This window comes from Macaca mulatta, chromosome 11 (assembly GCF_049350105.2).
Source record: "Macaca mulatta isolate MMU2019108-1 chromosome 11, T2T-MMU8v2.0, whole genome shotgun sequence".
Taxonomy (NCBI): Eukaryota; Metazoa; Chordata; class Mammalia; order Primates; family Cercopithecidae; genus Macaca; species Macaca mulatta.
Genome location: NC_133416.1, coordinates 15,636,466 through 15,658,870, shown reverse-complemented (window position 1 = coordinate 15,658,870; position 22,405 = coordinate 15,636,466). Strand labels below are relative to the sequence as shown.

General features: G+C 44.6%; 1 protein-coding gene across 1 annotated transcript; it reads right to left on the bottom strand.

Annotated features, from left to right (window-relative positions):
* Nucleotides 1-1,780: 1,780 nt before the first annotated feature.
* EMP1 (epithelial membrane protein 1) lies at nucleotides 1,781-22,257 on the bottom strand. Its single transcript, XM_001087779.5, has 5 exons — nucleotides 21,775-22,257; nucleotides 7,012-7,129; nucleotides 5,005-5,101; nucleotides 4,759-4,899; nucleotides 1,781-4,045 (listed from the first exon to the last, which is right to left on the bottom strand). Exons 2-5 carry the CDS (start codon nucleotides 7,087-7,089, stop codon nucleotides 3,876-3,878), a joined length of 486 nt encoding a protein of 161 aa, XP_001087779.3. The 5' UTR covers nucleotides 7,090-7,129; nucleotides 21,775-22,257; the 3' UTR covers nucleotides 1,781-3,875.
* Nucleotides 22,258-22,405: the final 148 nt, after the last annotated feature.

Genomic DNA, 22,405 nt, shown 5'->3' with positions numbered 1-22,405 from the left:
CTTTCCTCATCTGCTGTGTGCTCTGAAAGTCGTGTTCACCTCCAAACAGTACATCTTTAAAATGGGTCACCTCTCCTCACAATCTACTCCAAAATTTCCAACAAATTTTCTTCTTTTCATTTTGCCTCCCAGCAGCCTATCCTATTCCCTTCTCTCCCCCTACAAAATCTAGCTCTTCTTCAAATACTTTTAAACATTTTCGCTAGGACATCTATCTATTTCTTAGTAAACATTGAAGAGAGTTTCTTCCTTTATTCAAGTATGGAGCCCTGCTCGATATCCTTTTGGTCTTCATGTGCCTTCTTTCAAGGCCTTTCTGAAATTTTTTTCCATGCCTGAAAGCCAGTGGGGTTTTAACACAGGGACTGCGATGGCTAATTCCAAGGCAAAGTGAGATCGTTATCTATTAATCATTTGATAACTCAAGTTTATCACCTTGATCAATGAATAAGTTATCATTTGCCTGTGGGTCCCATTCTTGAGTGGTCATGGAGAGCTCTGTAGCTCACCCTCTTTACACTCATAATTTGCACAAATTTCACCTAAGAGTATTTACTTAACCACTTTAATTCTATTTGTCTCCACCTAAGACATTTAATTCAACAAATATTTATTAAGCTTCTCTATAAAAGGGACTCTGGCAACTTTCAGACCTGCACTGCAGCACCAGCTCTCTGCTGGCCCACCCCCTGCAGACTTTGGGCTTGCCTGTCTTCATAATCATGTGAGTCAATTCCTTTATATATATGCACACACATGCGAATCTTATTGTTTCTGTTTCTCTGGAGAATTCTGACTAATACACCCCCATTCACCATCCAGGCTTTTGAGGAGAAAGATACCAATCTTTGAAGCAGAGGATACTCTGGATAGAGCCAGGAGTTTGTTGCAGAGTCTGAGAAAAGTTCCCTCTGGAGAAGGGATGGAAAGATAGTCTGGGGGGTTGATTTAGGACTGGGTGTATGACACAGGAGAAAAGAAATCCCTGGGGGAGCTAAGTGAGGGAAGTGGACCTCTTATGATAATTTCTCAGAGCAATCTAAGAAATCATGTAGGCCTCTGAGAAGGCATCAGGAATCAATGCAATTTGATTAATTGATTTAAAATATGTTGAACTTTTCAGCCTCCATTGTGTATTTTTGGTGCATTACTCTGTGCAGTTATTTCATCCGGGACAAGAAGGGGCTGGAAGATTGCCTGCTCCACATTCAAACCCTCCTTATCGTATTGGTGCTGACATGACACAAGGATATGCAGTCTTTACCTGGTCCTAATCACTCACAGAAAGTTGCCAGTCCTTACTGCTCACAGAAAGTAGTGAAGCCTCCCTTCACTCACAGGGCCCACAGAGGTATGCCCTGGTTTATGTAATGAATGGGCTGCTACAAATAGGTGTGATGCGTGCCTTTGTGAATCACTTTATATTTTGAAGACACACTAGAGGAGCTGGCTATTTCAAAGAAACTTTACAAGTGCCTCATTTCTTAATGTCACAAGCATTTCTGATTTAAAATCATAAACTCTTTCTAATGTATTAGCTTATGAAGTTTCATGTTTTGCCTAAGAGGTTTAATTAAAGCAAGATAAAACTATGCTTAATAACATTCAGTTGCCTGAAAGAGCTATTGCAGAAATGCCTAATATATTACCAGAAAGTAGCTTAATGTCTCAAATAAATGTCAAGTTGTCCAAATCAAACTGATAGGCAGTTAATGAGGGATAAATGTCACAACTATCCATATTTTTCCACATTTTTTTTAGAAAGAAAACATTCACACAATGAAGGGAATCAGAATCTGTTTTTATATCCCTAGAGTTATAAACATTTGTATCAAAATATTTACAATTATAGTATATGAAATAATCTATTAACGAAGAAGCCCAATACAGTACTAGAACAATCCACCAAAATAATGCAAATTACATGAGACATAAATGTCACAGAACAGTAAGTAAAAGATAAGGGATACATGGTTTACTCCAGTCATAGTTCAACTTCTTAACAAAATTTGAGTATTTCCGTTGGATATGTCTGATATGTAAGTATACTTCTGCACTAAGACAGCCTTCTATAACCATGTGATAATTAAATCATAATAACAAAGTTCATCTTCCCACAGTTTTTGCTGGCCAATCTCTCTAACCCCAACCCAGGTAACTTGGTGGCTTGCCCTCAACATTTCCTTAACCAGAATAAACATAAAGAAATAGAATTAGTAATAATCCTTTTACATAAATACCAGAAATCATGGCATAACAAATCCCCAAAAATGAAAGGTATAAAAGAAATGGATGAGGCGAAAGCTAATAAAGAAAAGTAGGCAAGATGTCTCAGATTCTCCCTGGGGTAGACCTTCTCAGGGCAATAAACAAAAAGTTTTCCCAAAAAACCCCTTTAGACAGAATCTGAGATGGCTTAAAATAGCTGCTCCAGGGCAGAGCAATGCCTGCTTAACCAGGAATAACATACTACTTCTAAGTACTATATAGAGGTGCTCCTGCAGCTGCAGGCAGCTCATCTACCATCTGACTAGGTACTACAAGAGTTTTTCCTTTTCTATTTTAAAGAAAAGATCTGCCCATCACCTAGATTTTTATTTATCTCATGGGATTTTCTCATTTTCCTGGGAATGCAGGCACTCTGTTCTTATCATGGCTGAAATATAGTATGCTTAATACTTCACAATTATATAGCACCTTTCACCCAAGGGCCTGTTGTTTGGTTTTGGTTTACGTGTGTTTTAATCAGCTCCCAGAATTGCCATGCCTCACCTGTGAAGTGGGATAGGCAGGGTCCCTAAGAGTTGATCACTCCAGCTGGTGTCTAAGCCAGAGCTACTACTGAGCCTAGGAGCCCTGATCCTCAATATTGATCATTAGACAAAACTTCTTCAAAAACAGTTAACAGGAAGAGTAATAGGATTGTGCTACAAGCAGCCATGTCCAACTCTTTCCTGTTGTATACTTAAAAGAAACATTGACTGCATTGAGGGGAATCCTAAAAATATAACCCTAATATGGCACTGTTGCAAGACTGCCCCTTGGATCCCACAGTTTGTGTAGTACTTTCACCACCAAATTGTTCACTAGTAACTTTAGAGAAACTCCAGAAGAACTGACTTGGCTTTAAGCGAGAGGCCTAGCAAAGACCATGGCTTGAGGTCTCCATGAGGGACAGCCGTGTGTGAGGTCTGGACTGGGCTCTGAGCATCCCCCAGGTTTTCCATTGTGAAAAGCTCTCCTTCTTGGTTTAGCTAACCCACCAAGGTGACCTTACAAACTCTCTCTCCTCCTCCCATTTTGTCACTGAATTCCACAGAGCTAAGTATCTGTTCCAAAGAGGGACAATGGCTCGCAGGCCAAAGCCCCCCCAGGAGGCACTTCAAACTGGAATGTGATGTTTTGCTTTGGGTCAGAAGGGCAGGATGGCTTCCAGGCTTATCGTATTCATCACAAAGACAATATCTGCTCTTGCCAGAACTTGTACCGCTATTTTAACTCGGTGCAGTAGGTCTGTGGACCTCAGTGCATGACCCAGAATTCACCTCGGAAGTGGGGCTAGTGTTGTGGCAGCTGATGGGGCCCCAGACAGTGTGTGTCACTGAGAACAGCTGGAGGCCAAGTCTGGTGGCTGCAGGGAGGCTCTCTGGCCCCCATCAAGGGAGCATCAAAGTACTAGCCAACTACTTTCTCCCCAGGGCGGGGGCTTGGCAGCAGACAATCTCCTCAGTAATGGTTTGGGATTTGAGCTCCCCCTTTTCTTCCCCCTCCCCCCTCCCCATCTTGGTTTTTCCTGTACAGCAACCTCCACTTCCCTCCCAGATTCAACGGCTTCCTCCTCCCCACCCCCCAGATCCCCATGAACTCGTCTGGCCTTATTTCTTTCTCAGGACCAGATAGAGAACGCCGATGATGAAGCTGAAGCAGAAGCAGATCCAGGCCAGGATATAGGAATAGCCGTGGTGATCTTCCGACCCGTAGTAGGTGTTATAGTCATTCGCATAACGATTAGTGTAGATGGACACCCCCACCAGCACGCACAGCCCTGCAGGGGAAAAGGAGATGTGTCAGTGTGTTTTCTTACATTAACATCGAGAAAAAGTTTTTCTAATTTTAAGAAGATCCTATTTCCCTCATTAGCAATAGGAAAATGAACTCTGGTTGTTTGTCCCTAAACAGGAGTTCTGATGGATGTCCCCTGGGCCAAGCTCAATGGTATGTCGATAAATTAGAGGTGTCTGGGCTCTCATATCTGCGCTCATTTGTGTGTCCATAGTGTGATGTAAAACACAGAACCTCATGCCTACCACCCAGCTGTTCTGTCTGGCCCTTGTGGGTCTAGGAAAGCTAATCAGGGATGAAAAAGAGCATGTCCTTCCACCAACCCGAGTATATTGGGAAAGAACAACAATTAAATGAGAATCACAATCATTGTGTGCATTGTGGCAGTGGTTTCATCTTTCTGAGAACTCCTACCTTTCTGCCTTCTTCAAGTGTCTTGTATACACGTGCTATTGACAGATAATGCGCTGCCACTTGGTAGCTACCAAGGAGCACTGGTTTTGAACAATGAAGAAGATGAGGGTTCTTAACCCAAGCAGCAGTTCAAGGTTTTCCATGAGAGAACAAATAACCAGAGGAGAAAATTGCACAAGGAAGTTTCACTGAACCATGTGCTAATCTGTCCAAGTTGCCAGTAGCCCCCATGGTAAGATGGACTTAACAATGTAAACTGGACTCAACCCATGAGATACTCACAGCACACCAGCATGGTGGCCCCCGAGAGGAAGAACCGGTTTCCCTTCTCCATGGTGAAGAGCTGGAACACGAAGACCAGGAGAGAGATGGCAGAGAAGATGATAGAGAGAATCATGAAGGCCTGCACTGTCTTCAGGGCATCTGTAGACACAGGGCGAGGAGAACAAGGGCATGGGGTCACTCCAGGGGCCGAACATTCCCTGACCACACCTATTGTCAGCACTGGGTCAATATCTTTATATATACCTTCATGGGCGTATGACAGGGTCCCATTGCAGAGAGTGTTGGTACAGTTATTCCAAAGACCTACTGATGCATTTCCCGCGTTGGAAACCACCCAGACCTGAAACCAGAAGGAAAGAAAATGTTGATTGAAAGCTGACCCTCTGATTTAAAAAGAAAATAACAAATCAGCTTACATCGGGATCAAATATTAATGAAGACACTTTATCTAGCCATAACGATGGCTAAGCAGCCTATCTGTGGGTGGAAATAAGGTCTGATTAAAACTGAAGTCACAAAGATCCCAAGAGAAGAGAGACAGAAGAATGTGAAACCCAGAAAGAAATCACCTAGCCCTCTTTGGGTTCTACGATCTTCATGACTTAAAATAAACGGAAGTAATTCAACCACAGTGGTTTAAAATTCTAAGGTTCTGAGAAACAGAAATCCAGGATGAAGAAGCTGGCTTAAGTGTGTGCAATTCATATACTCTAACAAGATTGTTTCTTTTAAATCCCTGGTTGACCAGGAAAAAAAAGTGAAATGTCCAACTGGAAACAATTAAAAAACATAAGACCTACTGGGAAAATAACAATGAATCTGGTGGTTAATAAGCCCCTTTCATCTAAACAGAAGGATCAAACTTCACTGTCACAACATGCAAAGTAATTTGATAGTAAAATACTACAGCAAGTGCTTTCCTGTAGGGGCTACTAAAAGTTGAAGGGTGACTTGAATGGATTCCCCCAGGCTCATGATGGTGCCGCCATCCCTTCCTGCCTGGCCCAAGAAAAGGAATCATCCTTCTAGAATAGAAAACAAGTGCAGGGTTCTGTCTACATACACACAAATGCACACACTGGAAAGGCGGGGCCAGGCACATGCAATCACCTGCGCCAATCCCTGCTCTTCATTCAGTAAACAGCTGTGTGCCGAGCCGTATATTAGGGGCTGGTAATTCACAGACACACAGCACTTTGGAGCTCATTAATACACTTTGAAGAAGCTTATCAGATTTATCTGGATAGATGTAAGAGTTGACATATAGAATGGCTAAATTACAAAATGAGGAGGTTGCATGGGTGGAGGTTGCCTTATCACAGTTATTCTTAAATTAGCCTTGCTTATGATCACACCCACCAATGTTTGCAAAGCTCTTCTAACTGAACTTTAAAACTCATTTATACTTTAACTGTGATAGGGACCTAAACAGATTCTGAAACCATGGTTTGCCGGCCTAGTGATTGGTGGCCTTGGTTTTTAAGTCCAAGGAGCTGGCTTGTTTTTTCTGAGAAAAGCACAAGTAAAAGCAAATTGGGTGCTATAAGCCATCACTAGAGGTCAGAGTAGCCCAGGGTTCAGAGAGAAAAGACTCCCTCCACTTTTTTTTTTTTTTCTTGTTTTGTCTGAGTTAGTTAATTAAGTGGCACTGGGTTAATCTTGCAAAACTCCGCTTTCACAGGCTACTCTTTGCTCAAAATTTGAATTCGCTGGTCTGGCAGTCAAAGCCTGTCATCCTCTCCTTCCTATCTATCCTTCTAATCAAGCTTCTCAGAAGGGGAAGTCCGGCTCCGGCCACTTAGGTGTGTGTCCTCCTTATCCTCTGACCAAAGCTTGTCCTTCCTACATGTGCTCCTTTGCTAGCACTCCCACCTGAATGCATCCCTATGATCCTTCCACCTTCCCTCTTTCACTAAGAGAAACCTCAGTCATCTACCAGTCCTCCAGGTTCACCTCAAGCTCCACTCACACCTGCTTCTGGGAAGGCTCTTCTAGAGCCCGAAGAAGCCACACTAGATCCTCCAGCCCTTAACCACCTACAGCTCTGGCAGGATCGCTCCTGTGGCCATTCACCTTTATCCTCTTGTTATTTAATTGTTTGAAGGGCAAGCGTGTGTTTATTTTGTTTTCCCACAACTGAGCTGTAAGTTCATGAAGGGCAAGGGCTGTGGCTTAAACTTCTTTTGTGCACTTGATGTAAATATTCGAATGATTTCTCAATGAGTGAATAAACAAAAGCATATTACTCACATTGGCAATGGTGCAAACAAATAGCATAATAACAGTGGCGATGTGGACCACAAATATACCAGCCAGCAATACCAACATCTTGGCTTTTGGTTTTTTGGTAACTCGTGAGCAAAGAGTTCTGAAAAGAAAAAGAAAGGGACAAAAACGGTTACTGTTGGATTTGATAAGACGACTCAGTTTTCCCACACATGTGGGCTCTCTGCTAACCTGGGGAAGAGCTGCTCTAAAAACCATCACAATCGAATCATAAATTCCTGAAAACACCCCTGTAACCTAGCTCTGATTTGCCTAAGTGCCTATTCATCCAGTTATACATACCTACATGGAAACAGAATTTGGTTTCTTCTTAGGCATTTACATACTCAGTTCTCTAATACTGTCTATTTCAAGTAAGGAACAAGAACATTTTATGATAACTGCTACTATTTTATTTTGTTTGTGTTTTAGAGGTTACAAATAGGACTGTGATTTTCAAAGAAGTAGACCTTTATAATTTCCAGGTCTCTGTGCAACAATGTCATATAAATGTCCATTTTCCACTAGGAAAATGTCCATGCTTTCATCGAATTGCTCACCCAGCACTTTTAATAGAAGCGAATGCCTTCTGAAGAATAGCAGCTATTACTCAATGCCCATATACTGAATAGGCTACTAATTTGATCCCGGATGAGATATAAAATGTGAAAGACACAATTCTATTATTATAATGCTGTTTGGTTTTCAATAATTATAACAACCTAATTACAGTTTAATGGTCTGGTCACTCCCGACTGAGCATTTCAGACTAGTATTACTATACCTGAGCCTCTGGACTCTGTGTGCCTCATGGCAGAAAGCCTGCCATTGGTCTGGGCAGAGAGTCATATTTTCCACAGCTCAGTGTGATGGTTCTGTATGCAACTTGAGATACCACCAAATGTGCCTTCTTGTACATGACATTTACACAAATTCCAACCCTTCAGGACTCAATACAGAAGATAGGCAAATGCATAAATCACAGGATGGGAGGATTGGGAACTAACATTGATTAAGAATGTACATGGATAAACAAAAGTTTTCAGCCGTAATGGCAGCAGAGAAGAAGGGAGCCCATTGATCATAAAGCCTAGGAAATAAAGGAAGTGTGAAGGATACACATGGGGGAGGCTATTCTGATTTATGTCAGCTACAGAAGGAGAGCTTTGTCATGCCTAAGACTGTCACAAAGCAGTGCAGGCTCAGAGGGACATCAAAAGGAAAGGGCTTGAGGTTATTCACACCCTAGGCAGAATGGATGTGTGGATGCCCTAACCAAGGGAGGAGATGGCCAGGCGCGTCCTGCAGTTGTTCCACTGCCCTCTCTCACTCCACCTAATTTAATTGATGCCTTGAATGTGCTTGAGCCACTTTAATGCCATACCAGTATTTATTAGAGAGCACTGATACTATAATTCCAACACTTCACATGCCTTTTATCTCCTCTCACTTTCTTCATCAGGCAACCAAAAATCTAGAATGATCTAATATACATCAGGGTGCCTTGCTCTCTGCAAGCAAGGAATGAGAGGCAGACACTGCTTCCACCATTCTCCCTGACCCTCTCCAGCAGCCCCTTCCCAATCTGGCCACTTCCTTCCAAACCAGGCTGTTTTTTTATGTGTCCAATTTAACTGCGAATGCAAAAATTATGACGTTTATCCTGCCTTTTCAGGGGAGAGGTTGGAGCTTTCATGTCTGCTATTAATAATCTCCCCACACATTCAAATTCATTTTTGCTTTTCTCGGGTTCTAGCACACCTCCACAATTTTCTGCTTGACTTAAATGCACAGCAAAAAGAGTTTTTTGAATCGGAGGTTGAATTAGAATCGTATCCAGTTATTTGACCGCTCATCTCAGTTTCCTCATTTAGAAAGTGGAAGTCGCAATGTCAATTGCAAAGGGAAGTGTGAGGATGAATTCAGATTGTTTATGTAAAACACCTAGTGTCTGGCACATGGCAGCTACTAATAATGGGGTTGCTTTAGCTGTGGTTATTATTATTACTATTATTCATAAGTGAAGCCAGGTAGCTGTTGCCAACTCAACCCAGTTACTCAATCGCTAGGCTGCCCCATGTTAAGTGCAAGTAATAAGGTATCTGCTGTGTAGTCCACGAGGCAGGGTGTATAAAATCCTTTCAGTCCTCTTAGAAATTGTCATTTGTCTGACCCTTGCTCCTTAAGCGGGGAGACCTTTAAGAGCACACCCTCGGGAAAGACTAGGAGACAGTTCACTTTCTCAGCCCAACTTCCTCATACGCCCCAAGATTCACACCTCACCAGATCCTGATCTCCTTGCCCCCTATGGGGAAAGGAACAGGCTGATTGCAGAGAATTGCAAATATTACATAACAAATACTGATGTTTAATCCTCCTCGGGCTCTTCAAATGACTTTCTTGTTCCTGTTGCTTCTAATTTACAAACATCCTCTTCTTAAAAGCGGGAAAGGCTGGAGGGGCCAATAACAGAATATAATCCACCAAGTGAAGCCACTTAAATGAGTCACAGAAAACATTCCCTCCCTGATAGGGTGTTGGGAATTCAGCGGCATTTTGTCTCCTTGGGTTGCTCTGTAACCCCTAAAGTCAAGTCTGATTTCCTCTGCCCAGCTCACACTCTCTGTCTCAATGACCCCTCCCACGGCACCTCTACCTGGACCCATGCGTCACAGCCCTGGTGGTGTGTGTGAGTTCCTGGCCCCTGGATCCAGCTGACCATATGCCCCGCCCATTGCAGGCTGGAAGAATGGATGTGAGAATCAAGCAAAAGAGCAACTCTCTTTCATCTTGGATTTTTGTGATTGTGCCCTCCCTGTCTTTTCACCATGGAAAGAAGCAAAATGTCTGGAGTTAGCAAGTGGTCTTCTTGTGCGAAACACACAGTTCTCTCTGCTTTTAGCTGCTGTATCCAGCCAGAAGGAGAGGCTGTTTAGCTTGAGCTACAACTTCTCCATCTTTTCACTGGCCCATTATTTGTCAGGTTTTACTAATATCACTGTCAGTTTAGAGGGGCTTCCATTACTTTCAATGGCCTTCCCCCAACACAGGTGAAAACAGAATGAATTATCATCTTGAGTTTCTGGGCTGAATCATCCCTAGTTACCCAGTCTCTATACTGGGCTAGATACCTCTTGCCCCCAGGGGACCCCTCAGTCTGGGAGGGGGTGATCATTGAGGTCTTTATGAAAAAGCCATTAGTGGTACCTAATGGGTAAATGTCTATGCACTTATCAAATAGCAGAGTAGAATAGCAGAAGAACCCTTGCTCCTAAAACTTCCACCCACCCATTACTTGCAGGGTAGCTTGTGGGGAGATTCATTCCCTGCCCCACTGTGAATCTTGCTTCATACAAAGGCACTGAAAAAAATACCATGTATGAGAATTTATACATTGGAAGTGTTGGTGGCTACTACTTACTTCTTAGCAGTGTGTTTCACTAAAACAATAGTAGACTTCTCCGTCACCCCTCTCCAAAATGCTATGGGTGGCACTCTCCAGTGGAAAGCATACCCCAGTCCTAGTGAGGCAGCACAAACCAAGATGCAGAGAATCACAGCATTGCAATTCTGAATACTTTGAAGCAAAACCTGCTTTTTGCAGAGCATTTGGTGCACTGGGCAGTCCCAAAGTTGTAGGGGAATGCTCATAACAGCGTTCATTTGTGGTGCTTAGACTCCCAGACCTAGGCCAGCAGAGCTTATCAATTCATTGCATTTTTAAAGAACAGGCCATCCACTGACTTCTATGTGGATGCCAGGAACACATTTCTGTACCCACCGCTGTGAGTGGAGGATGATCTCTTTCTTAAGCCTCACCTACCTAACATACGTGGCACAGGGGCAGTCAGGGGCTGGGTGGGAAACTGAGGAAGGTATAGGAGCCATGTATGGTGACTCTGGAGAGAAGTATTGTTAACAGAAATGGAGATCAGCACCTCAGAGCCACACACGGGTCTCTGATATCCCTTTTCTGTTTTTTCTGCCCTAATGGACAGGCTTGCAGTTCCCTACCTCTGACCACCATCTTTTGTTTCTGACCACTGTTCTTCCTTTTATTTCCGCATTGCCCAGACCGCACTACAGCAGACGTGTCTTTGTGCTCCTAGCTCTAATGCAAACCTCACAAACACTGACCATTCAGTATTTAGATAAAGTTCTTAGCTAACAGAATAGCTAATCTAGTTATAGTTAATAGAAATAACCTTGAGGGAGTTCGAGACCATCCTGGCTGACATGGTGAAACCTAGTCTCTACTAAAAATACAAGACATTAGCCGGGTGTGGTGGCACACGCCTGTAGTCCCAGCTACTGGGGAGGCTGAGGCAGGAAAATCGCTTGAACCAGGTAGGTGGAGGTTGCAAGGAGCTGAGATCGCTCCATTGCACTCCAGCCTGGGCAACAGAGCAAGACTCCATCTCAAAATAAAATAAAATAAAGAAGATTAAAATTGCTCATGGCTATAGCTCCAAAGGGCTAACTAATACGAGACATGAGAGAAGGGAAAGAGGGATAACCAAACCTCTCAAGTTATCTCCATCCATTTAAATCTTTATTGGCTTCTTGCCTCCCTCTTGCACCACACACACACACACGCACACACACACACACGCACACACACACACACACATACACACACACAAATGAAACAATCAAAGGAACACAGACCTGAGACTGCCATACATTGCTTTGTTGCCTTTGTTCAGGCAGCCTACACTTTTAGGGTTCTCTGACCAGTGAGAAATTACTCAGGGCCACATGGGAGCCTTTCCTTTTCTGGTGGGTAACTAAATCTGCAGCGACTTTGAGAATAATTGACTTCTAAGAAACAGAAGGGAAGTTTAGAGGTGCATAATTTGGCTCCGTGATTGCTAAGCTAGGAATCAGATAACTTCCTCCTGTCCAGAAGTGTGTGTGCTTATTGAACTGCCATGGGGCCTGGAGGCAGCAGCAATTCTTTAAGTGTGGCCTAAAACACAATAACTGGGAGCAATACAATAGAACAGAGCAACCAAAAACCCACTTCTTCAGTGAAGGAAGTGGTCAAAATCCTGGGGCTTGAGTCACTGAAGAATTAGCCTTAGCTGAGGGGTGAGAGGGGAGCGTGCTCAGAAATCAGGGACTGAAGACGATGCAAACACTGGGGGAGGCCCTCGGGGCTCAGATTTCCATGATTCATTTGAGTATGGGTAAGATTCTCCCAGATGAGAGGCATCATGGAGGCCTTCTCTACAAGAGGGCACGAGAGAGCTTTCTGAGAAGCAGGGATGGATCTGGCTGGCATTTCCATGGCAGCTTAAGAAAGACCAGGTTTTTTTCTGGGGAGAAGAGAGCAGTAATGACCACTGCCAAATGTCCTGTCTTCCCTTCCCCTCATTCCACTTTTGTTGCCCAAAACCTCACAGTCCTACCCTGAGTTTCTACCTCTATTACTCCTCTCACATCCTTCCTTATGTTCCATTCCCACTGCCACTGTCCAGTTCAGGTCCTAGCCTGACCAAGGCATCAGCCTCACCCATGACCCTGTCTCTGAACGCCTCCCCTCTAACATATCTTCTACCCTCCTACTGGGTTATCTGACCATGGCACTCCCCTGCTCAAGAACCTCCAAACTCCCACCACTAACCACCACCAATCACCAGGAAAGAGGCTCCAAGCACCTCAAGCCAGCCCCTGCAATCCCAGGTCTCGGATTTCCAAAAATAAAAGCCTTGCTTTGTATTCTTCTTTCTGTGACAGTCTATCAAATTCTTTTCAACCAAGCTAAAATCCTACCTCTTCCAAAATGCCTTCCCAGATCCATAGGTTAGGAGTAGTTTTCTTTTCTCTCTTATTTTATTGCCCTCACATAGCTTTTCATTAAAACCGCTAATGATAGCCCTAAGATTTTAAGTCCCTGAAGGGAGAGTCTTGCCTATGACAGGTACCAAATAAATATCTGTTCAATGAACAAATAAATGAATTAAGGATGCCCATAATTTCTTCCCTATGGAAAAATAATCAATGTCAAAATGACTGAAGACTTCATAATAACCACAGAATTCTAGAGGGAAAATATTTCCTTTTTTTTTTTTAACATACATAGACTTTAGTCCTTTATTATTTTTCAGAAATTGTTTAATACTTTACTACAACTATGTATTGAGCATCTTATTGTATGCAAACTTTATTATATATTTCTATATAAATACCTATGTAAATATGTGACTGTTTCCTGAGTGCATTTGAATACACACAGATATATATGTGTGTGTTGCCTTTTGTTCAAGAGGAAATAAGTGAATTCAAAGAGAATGTCTTAAATTTCTAAACGCTAGTTTGTCTGCAGATTTAACCTTTCTCTCTACTTCTTTGAATTATAGAATCTCAGGACTGAAGAGGGAGGTCTTTAAAATTCCTTTTCAGTTCAAGAAAGTCATCTACAGATCTAGACCAAAGAACTATCTAAATCATGCTTAACCTCCTCCAGTCATGGAGAGCTCACTACCTACCAGGATCCCCTCCCCAGTTAGAAAGATTTTTCTGACAATACGTCCAAGTGTGCTCTTGGCAACGACCACCACCACTTTTAATTCTGCCGGTGACATTACCCTACTAGACTAATTCTTCCTCTTTCTAGCATGGTTGTCTTCACAGAAGAACTACCAGGTTATCAGAAGATTCACCAGAGGCCCTCACCTTAGATCTCAAAATCTCAGTCAAGTCATAACACAGTCCTGAGATTACTGCTAGACACTCCCTTTTTGTTGGACAATGTTTTTCTGACAGTGAAATTCTGATCTCTTTCTGGATAACTGTAAACTTTGGAGAAAGCTTTCTCACAGCATCTGACCAAAGACATGGCCCTTCCTCCAAGGCATGAGGAGGGAGAGAGAGGCGTAGCCGCCGCTTCTGGTCAACTGACCCCCATGAGTCAGCCATCCCCACACCACCTTCCTCAGCGTGACACCTGAAACTCCGCAGCTGCCTCTCCTTCCTAAGGACACCGCGCAGGGTGGCACGAAAGCCTTTCTGTCCTCTGCGCACGTCAGGAGCATTTTGCTTTTGTTGGTTTGCTTTTGATGTGTTTGTTTCCCATGAAGGATCATTTGGTTGGCAAAATGGATGCTCATGTTACCACAAAAGCAGAAAAGGAAGCACTCCTTTCTGGGGGCAGCCAGAGAGGATGTGTCTGGAGGAGGAAAAGACTGGGATTAAAGGCAGGCTGAGTGGATGAGACCTTGGATGAGCCTCTCTGGCCATTGTTATTGTTGTTTTATATCAAGTGTACTTTTCCATTCTCAATATTGTTTTTATGCAGGAGTGGGAAAGCAGGGTATTAATTTCTCCATGGGAAACATGCAAAGAAAAAGAATTCTCAGGGGCCATTTCCTTCGGCCTCTGCATAGCTCATGTTTGGTGTGGAAGGAAGGAACCTCAGGTAGGACTTGATGTTGGAAAATACAGGGCAGTTTTTACAACCAGGGGAAGCATCGTCAATCAAGCAGCAAAAGTAATAGGAACCTACATGCTGCAGGGAAAACAATTATTTTTTTCATCTCCCAAATGCAGGCTATCATAAATGGGGGTGATTATACAGCAAGTCGTGTTTGTCTGGTGCTGTGTAGACTAGCACAGAGTCTCACATAGTTAGGGGTGAGGAGCCAAGGGGTGGGTTGCGAGTGGGGCAAGCCCGCTATATGAGAGAGAACCTATTGGAGAACCAGATTCTTATAATAAATCTGCCTCCTACCAACTGCTGACTTTGGAAAAATCACATAACTTCTCTCGTCAGTGGCTCCTAGAGGCACAGAGTTCAAAGTAGCACAGAGCAGGGCTTCTCAGCTCCAATCCTGGTTCCACCACACCTGAACTGTGACCTGTAGACCTCAAAGGATTAGCGTGAGGGCTGAAGGCCTGTGCCAGGCACAGAGCGGGGGCCACACAGTTCCTGGTTGGTTGGTCTCTTCCTCTGTGTAAAGTGAGAGGCTCAGGCCAGGGAAATGGGCCTTATGCTTCCCTGGCAGAGCCTGAAGACCAACGATTATGCTAAAAGCAAACAAGCGGCATGAATATTTTTTTGCAAATGCTCCCAAGGAGAATAACCTCGCTCTCTTATTTCCGCTTGTCCGCCTTTGTGTCCAAGGGAGGGGGTGGATTTGGGCAACAGTTGCAAAGACTGAGGCCAGACCTGGGCTGTGAAGTTGGGGCCCAGCCCACTCCCCCAGACTGCAGCTGGTTAAGGGATCGGGCGATGTTCCCTGGGTGAGGACGGAAGCGTGAGTTGCCTTCTGCTTTTGACAAAGGAGTGTTCTGGCAGCCAGAATGTCTTCAAGGGAGAAGCTGCCAAGATAATAACTAGGGGTTTGGGAAGAAAACCTAGGTGTGGCCCAGCCCCAGTGGCGCTTGGGCGGGACCAACAGTAGATGGCGGCAACATGCTTCAACCAGCAAAGCTGCAGCCTCCTGGAAGGCGGCAAGCTGGAGGGGAGGCCCCTTGCCTACAGACACCCCAGACCCATCAGGTGGGCTCAGGGCTTCATTTCAATTCGTTCTTTAGAGGTTGAGAGGCACTGAGGTCATTCAGTCCAACCCCTTGATAAGAAGGAAATGCACGTCCCCAAAGGAGAAATGGAATCGAATCAGAACTGAAGCCATTTCGCACCTTCCAGGCAGGGCTCTTCCACCTGGCATGATTTTCTCTCTCCTGTCTCTTGGCTTAGGGTTTGGTGGAAGTTCTAGAACTTCTACCAGATCTACTGTTCTCTCTTTTCCTCCTACATTCTCTGAGTTAATCAGAGCGTCAGCATACACCCCTTAAAACTATGTCAATTATAAAAACACATGGTCTTCAGAGGCCACTGCTTCTCCCTTCATTTTGTGGAGAAGGCCCACCCAGCAGAGCCAGCCTGCCTGGCCACCACAGGCCCGAACCAGATCCCCCTGCAAACTCCAAGCAAGCTTCTAACCTTCTAACCACAGGAATCCCCACCCCACCCAGACCTGGAAACTATCTTTCAGTAAAGGGAAGCTCCAGGTCTCAGCTTCAGAACTTTCTCTGAGATCAATGTGAACACACTGGCTTGCCCCAAGCTAGTTGTTTCAGGGTCGCAAACCTCTCTCCAACTCCCCTTCTCCAGCGTCCTGGGGAAGGGTCTTTGAGTCTTTGAAACGAGAGGTCTAAGGATCAAGGACCCCGTTTTGCTCTCAGCTCTGATCTGACCTGGAAGAGGAGAAACATTGAAGAGGTTCCAGCCTGGTGGGCACCCATAGCGGAAACTCAAATGATACCAAAGAGGTGTCAACTATCCTGAAAAAAACAAGAGGAAACCAGTGCAACAAAAGATTCTTCACAGGGGACAAAGAATACAATTCTGACGGAAGGACTGTCCTGAAACATTGAGGGTAGGTGGTTCCCAAAAAAGAGCGGAAGGATGGGAGGGGTAACAGCCTCATCACTTCTCCCTTGCTCTTTCTCCATCCACTTAGCTTTTTGTCTATCCACTTTGTCTTTCTCTATCAACTTAGCTCTTTCTCCCGCTTCTAGGTCTTTCTGTCTGCCTCCTCCCTCAACACACAGCCTGGGAAATAGCATCCCACTTGCTCTCCCTCCCTCCCTCCTGTCTTAGTCACACCTTCCTCTTCCTCCTCTCAAATTGTTCCTCATTGGCTCCTGTCCACACCTATACACCACACCCTCATGCTGCAGGGTCTCCCTCCTCGAGAAGAGGGTGGAGTTTGTTCCCAGGGCCAGCTCAGTTTCTCCCTGAGCCTGATTCTGTTCCTGGTGAATGCTTTGCTGTTGTCAATGTCTTCGCAGACTCAGCCTGCCCTCCTCATGTGAGCTGGCACCCTTTACGTTTAATTACTCAAACCTCTTTCTTTTATTCCTAGTGCCGGGTGAACGCTCATGGCTGAGAGTAAGTCCGGGGAACACCATGCCTAAAGAATCTGTGAATGGATGGGGCAGAGGAGGCTGTGTGGGTCCTCAAGGAACCTAGGAGACGAGAATCCTCTGAAAAATGCCCATTTCAATGCCACGCGTTGCCCTGTTTCACTTTTCTATCAATTTTTACAGATTAAACTAGCTGCTAGCGTCAGCCCAAGGGATTCCTCAAAACAGAAATGCTAGGATCTTAATTTTTTTGTTTTTCGTTTCTTTTTTGGTGTTTTGTTTGGTTGGTTTGTTTTGTTTTGAGAAGGGTCTTGTTTCGTCACCCAGGCTGGAGTGCAATGGTACAATCATAGCTGACTGCAGCCTCAAAGCCCTGGGCTCAATCAATCATCCTGCCTCAGCTTCCCAAGTAGCTGGGACTACCCGCATGCACCACCCCGCCCTGCTGTTTAAAATTCTTCTTTCAGAGACAGGTCTATGTTGCCCAGACTGTTCTCAAACTCCTGGGTTCAAGTGATCCTCCCACCTCAGTCTCCCAAGTAGCTCGATTACCACGCCTGGCTGAATATTAGAATCTCAGAGCCATAAGGGGTGTGAAAGAACCAACAGGTTCAACTTCCGAAAGCAAAAGACAAGTGATAACACCACTTATCTAGTGATAACACCACTAGATAACACCACTGCCCCTCTGTCTTCCTAGTCAGCTGTCTGACATCTGCTCCAGGATTCTTGCCGCGGTTTCAAGCTGTGCCGAAGGGGCTCTCTAGTTCAACTACCCTCTTTGAAGAAACAATTCATGAAACAGGCTCAGCAAATAGAAAAACTGTCACAGCCACATAAGGCCAAGGGCACCATTCAGCAGAGGAGTCCATCGTAGTTCCAGGGAAATGCCATCTCCACCACACAAAAGAAAACCTTGACCCAAACATTTTGTTAAAAAGGAAAAGACTGAAGCAGCAATCACCACAGGTGTTTGTGCTTTCATCTTTCTCCTTCACTATCAGTGACTCTCCCAGGTAAATTGAAGGAAATGGTTTTACCCAGGCAGGATGCCAGGGACTGAAGTGTTGCAAAGAGTAGTTTCAGGACATGTGTATGTCGGGGCTGGGTGATGGAGATTCAAGTAAACCCCTAACTGGAACCATATTTGGGCTTCCTTCATTACTGAATAGCAAGTGCAGTCCAGAAATTCAAGATCACCTGGGCGGATCTGGGGAGAGTATTAGAAAAGGGAAGCCTATGGTGAGAAAATTCCTGTTCTACACTGGTTAAGATGTAGGAGCTCTTCTCAAGGGGTTGATACCCAGATTGCTGGCCAGCAATTACAAGGAGGCTACATTTGATGGGCAGCCTGCTCCCATAGTTACTATGATGGGTGGTGACAATGTATAGGCGTGGGCTACGTGAACTATGGACCAAGTTATGGGACAATCCCCAAGTTATGGGACAATCCCCTAGCTAGAAGCCTGTGTCCTGGTATTGGATTGATCTAACCATGACTTAGTAGGTAGCAACACTGGGTGTGTCCCTCCAAGTATGTACATCTGAGAGTCCCAAATATGCCTGAGCTTTTGTGTTAGGCAGCTATGTACATACATGTGGGAAGTTAAAGAGGGAACCATATCCATGCATTTAGAAAATGAAAATACCTCCAAATCAAAAACCCCGTGAGTATGATTGACTAAGAGCATAATTCCAAGCTTCAAAAATGCTCCCTGCCCTTCTGAGCCTTAGGCTAAAAAAAAAAAAAAAAAAAAAAAAGAAGAAGAAGAAAAGATAATGCAATGTAGATCCATCAAGTTGTATTCATTAAATATTAAATAGGCATTAAGTGTTTAGAGGATAAGGATCATTGGGTGGAGCAACAACGAAACCAGAATAGATATTTTCTGAGTTGTTTCAGGTCAGCAGAATCAGGAAGTTATAAGGAAGTTGATTTTGCTGGATTTAAGGAACTTTAATAAAATTAGAGCTGGCCTGCTGGGGGAATGAGTGTGGAGATACACACTGAGGTTCTGAGCTCCCCACATCTGGAAATTTTAAGATCTGTAGGATGGCCATCTGTTCAAGATGGTGTAAAAGTTAGATTTCTGCACACAGTAGGAGAATGAATGAGATCCAAGATCCCTCCCAAATTTAGAATTCTGTGAACGAAAACGAAGGATGAAATGGAACTGACTTGCCTCGTGCCCTTTCCTGTGGCGACGGTTCAGTTATGTGCCCCACCAGGCTCCATAGAGTCTACAGAAAAGCAGTCTTGCCTCATCCCCAAGTTCTCCTAAGTCTTCAAGGTGTCTCTCTCCAGTAGCCCCTGTGGATCTGGCACTACCTGAAATTCCTAGAACCACCCAGAGCAAGCCAAGAGGGTCTGCATTCCCGGGCAGGGGGTCTCCATGAAGCCCACTGACAAGGCTGGGAACTTGATGGGCCTAATCTGGTCTCTGGAGGAAGCAGGAAGGGCTGAGGAAGGCGTAATAAGTCCTTTCCACAATCCACAGAAGGGACGTCTTTCCTTTCCCCAGCGGTCTGCCCAGCAGTCCTGGGAGATAGCCAGATTCTAAGGATGTGATCTGCTCCGAGTTGAGTTGGTTCTTGATGGCCTTTTGCCAACTCCCAAGACAGTGTAGTACCCACAAACAATGTAAAATGTGGGGGGCCCTCTGACCAGGGCGCCAGACAGGATGTCCTGCAGCCCCCGCCCCCGCCCCATTCTTCGGAGTCTGGGTGGAATTGGATCTGCCCCTGAGGGTGGGAGGGGTGGAGCGGGAGGCGGGAGGTGGCGGGAATAACCCTCACATTTCTGTATTGTCAAAGCTGAAATCCAGAAAAACTCTCACAGCTAAGGGATTCTCTCACTACTTCTTGGAGGAAGAGCAGAGCGCAGGAATCAAAACGGCGTTTTGCTAAATTGTCTTCAAACTCCAGCAAAGTAACATGTAGCATATTTTCTCATGTATAAAGCTGCAGTATCATGTGAAACGTTGCCACAAATAATGCAGTTCATGATGGTTTACACTCCCAACGTTTTCGGGGCTTTCCGTGCGCTGACTGGTTAGACAGACATTGCTTATTAGTTTTAACCTGCACAGAACTAAAAGATTTGTATAATTTTCGCAGGATATTAACACTATTGATTTAATAATGGCTTCTCTAATCCACATCCATGTAGTGTGGAAATAATAAACATTTGAAGCAAATGTAGGAGTTCCCTTCATCTTGAAAAGTTGCCCTGGTGCCTACTCAATCATCCCCCCTGGGGCAGTTTTACAAGGCGCATTGCCTGCCCAACACAGGGTTGATTACATCTAAATCTTCTCTCCCAACGTACTGCGCTTCTAAAGGAAAAGCCTAACTTTGTCAGACAAGCTGAATCCTGTCATTCTCATCTTGTTTACTTGGGGAAAAAAAATATACCAGTATCTTACGTTGAAATGGGCCACACCTCAGTAGACACTCACCCAATATGCTAACCTAAAAAAAAAAAAAAACAAAAAAAGGAAAAAGCACCCTTCTTCATTCCTCCTGATTTACTTCATGATTAGCATGAGTATTTGCATTTATACAACCACATTTTGGGAACGAAAGAAAAGATAGGCATTTCAAAACAATCACTGCCTTCCATGCAGAGAAATTCCACATCCACTTGCTTTTAAAAGTTCTTTTATCGTTTCTGATATGCCATCTTTTCACTGAGCACTGAAAGGCAGCTTTTTCTGGGGTGAAAGCACAAAGCCACTCAACAATTTTTAACAGGCACAGATGTTCTCCTGCCCCACCCTCTTCTCCAAACCCAGCTTCCCTTTTGCCTCCCCCGCCCTCCACATCTGGCCAAGAGAAGGCATCTGGAATCCTCATCAGCTCCTGCTTCCACCAAATGAACCACTCCCACGTTTCATTTGAAACACCAGTTGCCTCCCTCTCTTTCACTCTGTAACGGTTTTCTTTTTTTTTTTCTTTTTTCTTTTTTTTTGAGATGGAGTCTCACTCAGCTGCCCAGGCTAGAGTGATCTCCAGCCTGGGCAGCTGAGTGGTGCAATCTCAGCTCACTGCAACCACTGTCTCCCGGATTCCAGCAATTCTCCCGTCTCAGCCTACTGAGTAGCTGGAATTACAGGCACCTGCCATCATGCCTGGCTAATTTTTGCATTTTAGTAGAGACAGGGTTTCACCATGTTGGCCAGGTTGGTCTTGAACTCCTGACCTCAGGTGATCCACCCGCCTCAGCCTCCCAAAGTGCTAGTATTACAGGCGTGAGCCACCGTGCCCGGCCAACAGTTTTCTTTAAACAAACCAATCCCCCTCTTCCCATCCTATGAGGAGAAAAAAATACTTAAATTTAAACAGAAATGAATAGAGAAGAAAACAGGCAGGAAAAGCAATGTCAAAAATAAACTGAAAACCAGTTATCTATCCACTACCACCCAAAAAATCCCAACCAACAACCAGCGAGCAGAGAAAAAATTCAAGTCCTGAAGCAATCAGAATCAAAACTGATTTGAGGTGAAAACCATCTGGGCAGTTCCCAATGTCATTTCCAAGGTGTGTGGTGTTTCCTCCCTAAACAGCATCCTACCCCAGTTTGTTTCAAAGTCCCTGCTCCCTCCACATCCTAGAACGAGAACCCAGCCACTGCCAGGCACGATTTCAGTCCCATCCCACTGATTTCCCCAGACTCCGTCCTCAAAATACACTTTTCTGAACTTTCTGGAAAAAGTTGTCTCTGTATCCACTTTGAGCCAAAAGTTTCAAGGATCATAGAAAAATAGCAAAGGAAAAAAGTAAAAGCAAAGCTTAGATGGGGTCAGAAGAAGGAGAGCCGTGGAAAGGAAGGAGAAGGTTTGCTGAGAGTCCCCTCAGCGTTAGGAGCTGTCTTACCTGGAGAGTCCCAGCAACAGAGGCGCTCTGAGTGGCGGGTGCTGGCAGCAGCCCTGGTCCGCTCTTCTGGAGGTATGCGACCGCACTGAGGGGAGGGACCTGCCTCCCGAGGTTATAAGTTTCCCCTGCTGGTGTACTGGGGTGTGTAATGGGCGGTTTCTTTTCACCGTGTTTTAAAGGAGTTTCTATGAATCAGTCTGGCTTTAAAAAAAAAAAAAAAAAGATTTGTTGGTAAGCTACGCCCTGCTAAGCTGGCAGTCAGTCAAGAGTGGCTGGGAGTGAGCCATCAATTCAAAGAACCCTGTTGTAGGCTGTCTCTGACTCAGACACACAGACCACAGTGGAAAAAGGAGTGACATTGCTTCAAATGAGTAATAGGATCACACAAATAGATCTGTTTACTGAAGCCCATTCCTCCTCACCAAAAAGGAGACTTGGTTACCATGGGCATAAGGCAAAACACAAGGTTTCAGCCTGGGAGGGGGAGTAAAGGGGCCAGTGTCCTGCTGACTGACGTCCTAGGTCATCATCAAGCGAGATTCCCAGTCTTCCTCCCCCATTAAATGCATCAGCTGCTGCACACTGTCAGGAATTATCAGATTCCTTCTTTTATTTACTTCCCTGCCTGACC

Excerpts from the sequence above, each read along its gene's own strand:
- EMP1 (XM_001087779.5), bottom strand. The coding sequence starts at position 7,089 with ATGTTGGTATTGCTGGCTGGTATATTTGTGGTCCACATCGCCACTGTT. Across the intron at positions 5,102-7,011 it reads TTGTTTGCACCATTGCCAAT|GTCTGGGTGGTTTCCAACGC; the intron begins GTGAGTAATATG and ends TTCTGGTTTCAG. Across the intron at positions 4,900-5,004 it reads CCTGTCATACGCCCATGAAG|ATGCCCTGAAGACAGTGCAG; the intron begins GTATATATAAAG and ends CTGTGTCTACAG.